The sequence below is a fragment of the Stegostoma tigrinum genome, chromosome 25 (genome assembly GCF_030684315.1).
Source record: "Stegostoma tigrinum isolate sSteTig4 chromosome 25, sSteTig4.hap1, whole genome shotgun sequence".
In the NCBI taxonomy this organism is placed as follows: domain Eukaryota; kingdom Metazoa; phylum Chordata; class Chondrichthyes; order Orectolobiformes; family Stegostomatidae; genus Stegostoma; species Stegostoma tigrinum.
In genome coordinates, this window is record NC_081378.1 from 5611958 (window position 1) to 5621971 (window position 10014).

The window sequence follows — 10014 nt, forward strand, 5'->3', positions numbered from 1 at the left end:
ATACCATAAAAGACAAAATAATCTTACAAGCTTGAGAAGATTGCAGGTCACCAAAAGATACAACTATTAAATGTTAAGGATATTACTTGTCCATAACTAAATGAAACATTACCAAATTTTGGAAATAAAATTTAATAATTTTAAAATCAACATGACCTACTTGCCCTCTAACTCTCAGTCTTGTCATCCACCAGAACTCATACAAAGCTAAAGCAGAGAAACGTACCACTGAAATTGACAAGCCTGCTGCTAATGCTCAACTTCTCGATACAGAATAGAATAGAATAGCATCCATACGTGTGGAAACAGGCCATTCAGCTGAACAAATCCACACTGAACCTCCGAGGAGCATCCATCCAGACCCATCCTACACTTTCTCTGTAAGCCTACATTTGCCATGAGAAATGCGCCTAACCTATACATCCCTGAACACTATGGGCAATTCAGCATGGACAATCCACCTAACTTGTACATTATACCATAAGACCATATGACATAGGAGTGGAAGTAAGGCCATTCAGCCCATTCACAATCCTTTCAGCAGCAATCTATGGTTACAATGGATCATTTCCAAAGTGTCTCTATTCACAGGAAGCATGCAAAAGGACAGCAAAAGCTTTTCAGAGATAGTAGGAACTGCTGATTCTGGAGTCTGAGTTACCGCCTTGGGTATACTTGATTTTAAATCACTCCAACTTTCCGGGTTGTGCCTCAGAAGTCAAGATCCTCAACTCTGTAATTCCCTTTCTTCTTGCCTCTAAATTAGTCTTTGAAATCTCTTGCATTGACCAACCTTTTGCTCGCCTACTCTAATATCTCCTTGTGTATTTTGGTGTAGACTTTTACTTGATAAGGCACTGGGGAAGTACTTTGGGGTGTTTTATTACATTAAAGGCACTATAAAATTGAAATTTGTCGTTAGTTTAATCCTATTCTGATTTGAGAGATTCCAAACCTTCCCAACCTCTCACTATTTCAGTGATATCATTGTGAATGTTTTTATTTCCAAAAATGGTCTCACCTCAGGAGGAAATTGCAGGATTCCAGTCAAGAGGTTGAGTCTCCCTCGGTGGGGCATCCCCAGCACCACGTCGGTCACACCATTGAATGCTGCATTTCGGAACAGTTCGTGGAAGAATCCCATCATGCTCTCTGCTCCCTCACCACCATAACGTTTCACAGTGGTAAACTTAGTGGCCAAGAAGTGATCAAATTCCTGACAAAAAGACACAAGTATTTAGTTACAGTCTCTTCACGTCCCAGGGCTAGGATATAATGGTCAATTGAGGTCTCAGTGAGGTGTGTTTGGCTGTTTCCTGTGGTGAATCACCCTAGGCCAGTCTAAAAAGGCCCATGCTCAGGTCTGCGAGACCTGGCCAACAACACGACAAGCAAATTTTCGGTGATGATTGAGCAAGAGTTAGACCCTGAAGAAACAACATCTATTTACAGGGGGGAGAATCCTTCACAAAGGTGAGCTGGAGCTTCCTTTCAGCATACAAGGAGATGAGGGGAAACTACCTTGCCTATTAATTAATCTCATCATATTGTGATCAAGATTGAAAAAGGGATGTTCTTACAAGTGACTGAAGTGAAAATATTGCAAGATCAAAAGTTGGAAAGAAATGCACAGGGTACCTGCCCTTGGTTAAGTCATCACAACACTCAGAGATGCACAGCAAACAAGATACTTTTTAAAATTCATCCATGGGATGAGAATGTTGCTGGCTAGGCCAACATTTATTGCCCATCTGTAATTGCCAAGAGGGCAGTTAAGAGTCAATCATGGCGGGTCTGGAGCCACATGTAGGCCAGACCTTCCTTCTCTAATGCATATCAATGTGCCAGATGGGTTTCCCCCAATAATTGGGAATGAGCTCATGGTCATCATTAGACTCTTAATTCCAGATATTTTTAATGAATTCACATGCCACCATGGGATTCGAGCCCAGTCCCCATAACATTATCTGGGTCTCTGGATTAAAGCCCAGCGGCAATACCACAAGGCCATTGGCTACCCTAAACATGTCTGATTATTAAAACAAACTGAACGCAACCAGGGCACAAAGTCAATTTGCAAGTTATTAGCCAAAGGACGACAAGGTAAACCATATTCTGGTGAAGCTGGAAAGGAAACTTCTTCATTGAAGTAAACATCCACTCTGTCCATCAGGATAATCCCTCCAACAGATCAAAGATAACTTGTATCACCATGGAATCAACTCAACTAACATCGGGGTGAGTGAGCTGAATAATCATGAGAAAATTTTCAAAGCAAAATGTCCCTCTTCAAAGAGTTTACAAACTTAAAAACTCCAAAATCAGTGTGAGATGTTGAGCCCTAACTGTTCACGAATGAGATTTGCACAGTCTTAACATCCTGATGTTAGGAATGGATCTGAACAGCATTTGATGTGTCCATTATAAAAACTCCATAAGAAATAAGAACAGGAGTAGGCCATTCCCCCCCTTGAATCTATTCCACCATTCAACAGGATCATGGTTGGTCTGACATTCCTTGTGTCCACTTTCCTGCCATTTCCCCGTAGCCCTTGATTCCCGGGCTGATCGAGAATCTTCATACAAGAGTGTGGGAGATTGATTGATCTGTCGTCAGGTTTGGTACATAAAAACCAGGAGCAGGAATAAGCAATTTAGCCCTTCGACCCTACTCCCCCCATTTAATACTATCATGGCTGATCTCATCTTGGCCTCAACTTGACTTACTGCTCATTTCTCATTACCTCTTCTTAATTCAAAATGTCTATCTCCTCCTTAAAGCAAATTTCTGTTTATCAATTTTATATCTGAACATTTTAACTTAATTCATGGCCTATATACAATCACTTGAGACTTAAAATGTTACAGCAAATTAGCTCATTATCCTTTCACAGTTGTATTTGAGCTTAATCTGTCGGCTCAACACATCTCTAAGTCCACTCTGAAATCACGCCACAGAGACTGGTATCCCTTCACCAATTCACCCTTTATTTTCATGTGCATAGTAGTTGGCATTGGTCTGGCTTCCTCAGAGCCAGCTCTCAAAGGGAACAGAACCTCCAACACTCCTGTTTATATCCGTCAGCCATGGTTCCCTGATTGGACCAGATTAACAGCCCCAATTAGGGAACTCATATTCTTTGAGCTCCACCTGGCTGAAGTCAGTACACTCACTGCACACTCCAAATATTCTTTCCTAAAATATTCTTCACTGGTACTCCAAATTTTGGCCAAATGCATAAATTAGCTAACCCCACGCAGAGAGGCTACAAAAAGGATGCTTGATGATTGTGAGAAAAAGATTAGAAAGACTCACAATGGCACTATTGGGTGCTCTTCAGCTGTTGGACATTTGAGAATTTAAAGAATTATTTTGAATGATAGAACAGTAAAACAAACTCAAATGTATTTTATCAATCCAAATTCCCAAATGGAAGCACCAAGACAAATATGCAAAAATGGCAAGACCCAAATAAATCAACTACACAACTAGCATGGGTCACTCAATCATTCATGAACCTTGTTCATTTCCTTTTCCAGCATGAACCACTCCTTTTTTCCCCATTCGCCATGCCATTAGAACATAAATGTTACCTGGGACTCCAGCATCAGCTTCACTAAATGTCTTTTCTCTTCTGGGGTTAAAGTTTCCCGCTTTGCTTGTTCAAAACGTTGAGCAAACCACTGTCTCTCAGCCATGGTCTCCAGTTGGCCAATCTCAACAGATATGTGCCCACAGTAAGTCTGTTCCAAGTAGGCCAATACGTCCTCCAAAGTGGCAACCTCTTTCCCAAAATTTAACATTCCTGGAACACCAATGTTATAGAATTATTTAATATTTATTTCTTGTCACACTTGTGCCCATTACTTTTGGATATTTCACTTTCACATGGGAACACTTTGCCAACATGGAATGTGTAAAGAAATATCTGTTGCAAAGTTTTTGAGAGATGACCCAGAGCTGGATTCTCTTCTATTGCTCATTTGTGGGCATTAATAGCTAAGCCAGTGTTTATTGCCCATCCCTAATTGGCAGGAGGGCTGTTAAGAGCCTGTGGACCTGGAGTCACATATAGACCAGGCTACAATCGACCACTGTTTCATGATCATGTTTGGGGATGGTGATGGTCTAGTGATATTATCATTAGGCTATTAGTTCAGAAAATCAGCTAGTGTTCTGGGGACTCAGGTTCAAATCCTGGAATGGTAGGTGGTAGAATTTGAATTCAATAAAGATTCTTGAATTAACGATCTAATGTTGAACATAAAGAATTGTTGATTGTTGGAAAAACCCATGCAGTTCACTAACATTCTTTAGGGAAGGAAATCTGCCATCCTTACTTGGTCTGGTTTACATGTGACTCCAGACCCATAGACCAGTTAAGGGTTTGGGGTGATTTCTAATCATGGGTTGGTTTCTTTTTGATTAGTTTGCCCATGGCAGCTATTTTAAAGCTTAGACTGATCGAAAGAAACTTATTGTTCTTTAAAATTCCTGCAGTCATTTCCTTCCAATAACAAAGAGTTAAAGGCAACCCAGAAAGACTGGACAGTCCTAAAATGAAACAATATTGTACTCCATCCTTGCCTGCACTGTGGAGAGCGTGCAGGAATGTAGTTATCCTCTACAGCGCATCAGAATGCTCAATAGATGAGCGAGCATTCAAGAAACAGTGCCTTTGGTACTGAAGGGAGCCGGACAACGATAAGGAGCACAATGTTCATTGTTACATCTTTCAGATATCACTTTAGAAGAGGGTTAAATGTTGGAAGCGTCCTGACCCGAAATGTCAATCTTCCTACCCCTCGGATGCTGCCTGTCCTCCTGTGTTCCTCCAACTCCGCATTTTGTTATCTCTGACTCCAGCATCTGCAGTTCTTGCTATGTCTGAATGTTGTCTGTGCTGTGTTTGACAAAACTGGTTGCTCAGGCTCACAAACAGGTGATGTCCAGCAAGAACACAAGAAATAGAAGAGTGGCCCTTGCGACCCATGAGGTGAACCCCACCATTCAATACAATCACTGTACTTCCCTGACACCATTCTGTATGGTCAGAGCTGAATATCTACCTCAGTGCCATATTCCTGCTTTCTCTCCATAATACTTGATGCTTGTAAAAGCTAAAAATGTATCCAATTCTTTCTTGAATAATATTTGAGAAATCAGGCTGAAAAGAGGGTTCTGATGAGTCACATTGGACTCAAAATGGCAATTCTGTTTCTCTCACCACAGATGCTGCTAGACCTGCTGAATTTCTCCAGAATTATATGCTTTTGTTTAAATGGTGAACTCTGCCCGTGCTGTACATGAAAGAATACTGACTGAGTGTTAGTTAGCGATCAGGAGCAGGAATTTATCTAACCACGGGGATTACAAATTGCAGCAGCCACACTGGCTGAGCTTAATTAATGAAACAGAGGTTGAATATTCAACCTGGGGCTTTCTTTGACTGTCTCGTTTAAGTACAGAATAAAAGTTGCCAAGAGTTTGTGGGGTTTGCCATCACAGTGCCCATAAAAGTATTTGCAACCAATGACATGGGTTAGCTACTTGCGCTTTTCTGATTGGCTGCTGGGAGGTCATGTGCAATGGCAGCATAAATCGTAATGTTACTGATGCAGGAAAATCAATCATCTACAAGATCACATTTTGGTGCACTGGTGCATGGTAACAATTGGCATGGTTACAGGTTCAAGGACTGGCTCAGGCCAATGTGTATTGCCATCACTGACACATGGCATCGTGTAGTAACAGACTCAGTTGTAAAACAACAATTCTGCCATTACACCATGAAACATACAGGTTCTCAAATACCTGTCTTGGATCGTTGCTCAATAGTACCCAGTAACCGGGTTGCTGCATGTGAATCAGTTTAGGGTGGTTTGCCTTTTAGACAACCTCTCATCAGCAGTTGAGGATGGTGAAACTGAGAACAAGCCATAAATTGAATAAGAACATGAGAGAAAATAAGCTAAGTCCACTCAATTTACCAAAGTTTCCTTAGTTTAGGATCCAAGTAACATCAATTACTTCAAAATCTTACCTGATAAACCATTCCAAATGTCTATATTTCTTTGCATCAAATTCATTTCTTCCCTTTTCCACCAAGATTGGCAAAAATGTAATGACAATTTAAACATCATATCCTGTTATACTGAAGAAATACTTCGAGTTAACTTCCTCTTTACTATTTGACACTTAAAAGTTGTATTCACAAAACAGCACCTTTGTTATCATCTTTCCAGGCTGCACAGCTTAAGTTATTCAAATCCTAAAATGTTCAACGTAGCGAAGTATGAGTTAATACATTTTGAGAGAAAGAAGATGTAAACACATTACTAAAATGAAGGGTGATACTCAAAAGGATGTGTAGAAGCACAGAGACTCAGGTGTATGTGTGTATATGTCGATAAAAGTGGCAAAGCCAGGTAAAGTGAGCAACTAATAAAACTTACTGAATTCTAGGCTTCACTCGTAGTGGCAGAGAGCTAGGAGCAAGGGTGTTGCTCAGCCAGCAGGAATGAAAAAGGGAATATGCTGAACTTGTATAAGATACAGTTCGACTTCAGCTGGGATATTGCACACAGTTCTGAACCAGTCTTTCGGAAGGATGTGAATGCATTGGAGAGAGTGCGGAAGAGGTCTGAAAATGGCTTCTGACATGGAGAAGCTGTGATTGTTTTCCTTGGAGAAAAGGAGATTTGACTGAAGTTTTCAACATGACAGGGAGAAACGGTTCCTTTTTGTAAAATTGGTTGAGAAGGATAGGGCCCAGATTTGATATAATGTGCAAAAGAAGCAAATCTGATACAAAAAGGGCTATGGGGAGAGTGCAGGGAAGTGGAGTTGAAATGCCCATCAGCCATGATTTAAATGGCAGAGTGGACTTGATGGTCCGAATGGCCTTACTTCCACTCCTATGTCTTATGGACTAAAACAAAATACACGTTTCACACACCAATGGAATGCGCTTCCTGGTGGTGTGGTGGAGGCAGGTTAAATTGAAGAGGTTAACAGGGCATTAGATGGTTATTTAAATAGAAATATCGTATTCAGGATTATGGGGAAAATGCAGGACAACAGATCATAATACCCAAGGCGGCCAGTACAGTCATAAAATGGACTGAGTGCCTCCTTCTACACAGTCACTCTGTGATTCTGTGAAAAATTTAGAATTCTCTCGTTTTACTATACTCAACACTTTCTCCATCTCCTCTATAAGCTCTTGAAATGTGCAATCCAGCAATTGTACAGTGTCCAATTCCATAGACACTTTAAAGGAATTATGGAATATAAATGTCCTGTAAAATACTGCATTTACCACCAACAGTTGTGTCCTGTGTTGGGGGCATATGTAAAACATCATGCTTCTGTAAACTCTCCTGTGACCAGGTAGAAAGACAGAACGAGTAATGTTTAATTATAATTTGTTTCAAATCAAAAATAAAGTTCCTTTATTTACCTTTCGTGCAGAACAGTTCATGACTCTTAAGTGCTTCAGTTAAAACTTGGATTTCAGGAATCATCTCAATCACACCTTGACTCAATGGGTCAATCTTAGCTGCTTTGTGGCCATGTTCCCTATACGCTGTCACCAGTCGTGCCAAACCATGGTCGACTACAGAGTAAAGGAAAGGCACACTAATCACTTACTCAAAAAGGTTGAAAATTCCAGACTATAGCTAAAACAATTAAAATATACAGGTTTTTAAACAAATTTCCTCAGGGAGTCAGGTCAATTCGTCCAGCACTCAGATTACCTGCTAATTTATTCCATTGTCATTTATGGCATGTTGGCTGTGCTCTTTACATGTCTCTCTACAATGCAATAGCACCTGCATTTCAAAAACACTTCATTTGGCATGCAAGATCATTGTAATGCTTTATGGTCACAAAATGTGGCAAATAAATGTAAATTCTTCTCACTTTAAAATATCAAAGCCAAATGGAGAATTTTTTTCCTCTTTTGGACCTTCACCGCTAGTTTACTGTTATGGAGAAACTCAAGTCTATTTTAGACTTACTTGCAGTTTCCCTGTAGTCTTCAACAAATGGTTTTACAACTTACATTGGCAACATTGCTGGAACAAATTTTATATTTCTCTTATATAATAAAATGTGAGGCTGGATGAACACAGCAGGCCAAGCAGCATCTCAGGAGCACAAAAGCTGACGTTTCGGGCCTAGACCCTTCATCAGAGAGCTCTCTGATGAAGGGTCTAGGCCCGAAACGTCAGCTTTTGTGCTCCTGAGATGCTGCTTGGCCTGCTGTGTTCATCCAGCCTCACATTTTATTATCTTGGAATCTCCAGCATCTGCAGTTCCCATTATCTCTCTTTATATTTCTCTTGTTCCTTTTTTTAAGAAGTCATGTGCTCTATGTTGCTTTTCCTTCTCAAATTGGGGATGGTACAACTGACCCATGTGAAAATGGGCGCAAAAGTGATTTTCACGCATCACCCTGAGATAAAAAGATGAAGTTGCAATTGGTCCCAGAGGATGATTGGCTGCTCTCACATTGGAAAGAGAATACTGGGTGGTGGGTCGAACCTGAGGGTCACCATGTCTTAGGCAAGAGGAGAGGTGAAGAAAGCAGGAACTTCATGAAAAACGTCAGTTGGAGTAAGAATTGAACCTGTGCTGTTGGCATCACATTACATTACAAAAAAGCTGTCCAGCAAAGTGAGCTAACCCATCCTTAAATACTGCTTCAGTGTTATGAGGGTTTCTGCCTCCACTAACCTTACAGGCAGCCTGTTACAGATTCACACAGCCTTCTGAGCTAAAATAACTCGCCTCCTCTATAAACCTTTGCCCCTTACTTTAAATCATTTGCCCCTTACTTTAAGTCATTGATCCCTCCACCGACGGGAAAGGCTTCTTCTTGTCTACCCTATCTATGCCCCTCTATTTTTTACATCTGCAAACATGCTCCCTGAAACTCTGTTTTAGAGGAAACCAACCCCAGCCTGTCCAATCACCCGTCATAAATGGAACCCTCCAGCCCAGGCAACACCGTGGTAAATTTCCCCTGCACCTTCTCCAGTGCAATCACATCTGTCCTGTAATGTGGATTCCGGAATTGTACACAACATGTCAGCCGTGGCCTAAGCAGTGTTTGAAGTCAGGAGTTGAACGCTCAGGGTCCGGCAGGCAGGATCGTGTTTGTGTTTTGGTTGTTCGGACAGATGCAAGAGGATCTGTACGCGGTCAGCGAGGTGGCAAATTAAGCTGAAGGGAGATAGTGAACTGTCACTTCGTAGACTTCTGAAAGTGACAATATGCCTTTCCTGCCGAGTCGACACAACGCCTTGACCCTGTCTTCCTGCTATTCCATTGGAAATGTGGCAGCTCCAACTCCCACCCTCTACCCTGACAATCAAAGAACAAATGCTACCATCTCGTGGTTAAGTGCACGCCGACTGACCTTGGACTGGGGCTTCCTCTCGGGTTAGTTTGAGCCCAGTGTCATCATTCCGGGCCGGTTTGTAACCATAGACTGCCCGCTCGCTGCGGTACAGGCGCCTGAGAGTGAAAAGCCCGGCCACTTGCTTGCCTGGCCTCCTCACACAGCCGTACACTGCATTCAACATAGAAACTGACATCGCTTCTCCCGGTCAGCTGCAAGAGAACTTACTGTTCCGCTCACTGGCCTCAGTGGGTTTAAAAGCCAGGACCTGACACAGCCATGGGATTGAGAAGGAGTTCACAGCGCAGACACCACCTCCAAACTGTGATAGGTTCCTGCTGGCGGTAATGCTGGCAAATATAAAAACAGGCCCTATTGCTCCTCCTAGGCACGCTGTGGCAACTGCAGGCCGATTCTGTTCCAGCGAATCAAGGATTTTTTGACATGGACGGACATGGAATAGTGTAGGTTAGATGGGCTTCAGATCGGTATGACAGGTCGGCATAACATCGAGGGCCAATGGGCCTGTACTGTGCTGTAATGTTCTATGTTCTATGACTTCGAGTCATTGAGTCGCACAGCATCGAAACAAACCCTCCGAGCC

General features: G+C 41.9%; 1 protein-coding gene across 1 annotated transcript in view; it reads right to left on the bottom strand.

The window, feature by feature from the left end:
• Nucleotides 1-9750, bottom strand: part of dhtkd1 (dehydrogenase E1 and transketolase domain containing 1) — a 43297-nt gene extending 33547 nt beyond the window's left edge. Inside the window, exons 1-4 of the mRNA XM_048553893.1 lie at nt 9429-9750; nt 7464-7619; nt 3595-3806; nt 1022-1216 (exon numbers count right to left, since the gene is read on the bottom strand). Coding sequence (XP_048409850.1) covers nt 1022-1216; nt 3595-3806; nt 7464-7619; nt 9429-9606 — 741 coding nt within the window. The 5' untranslated portion in view covers nt 9607-9750. The remainder of the gene's footprint in view (nt 1-1021; nt 1217-3594; nt 3807-7463; nt 7620-9428) is intronic.
• Nucleotides 9751-10014: the final 264 nt, after the last annotated feature.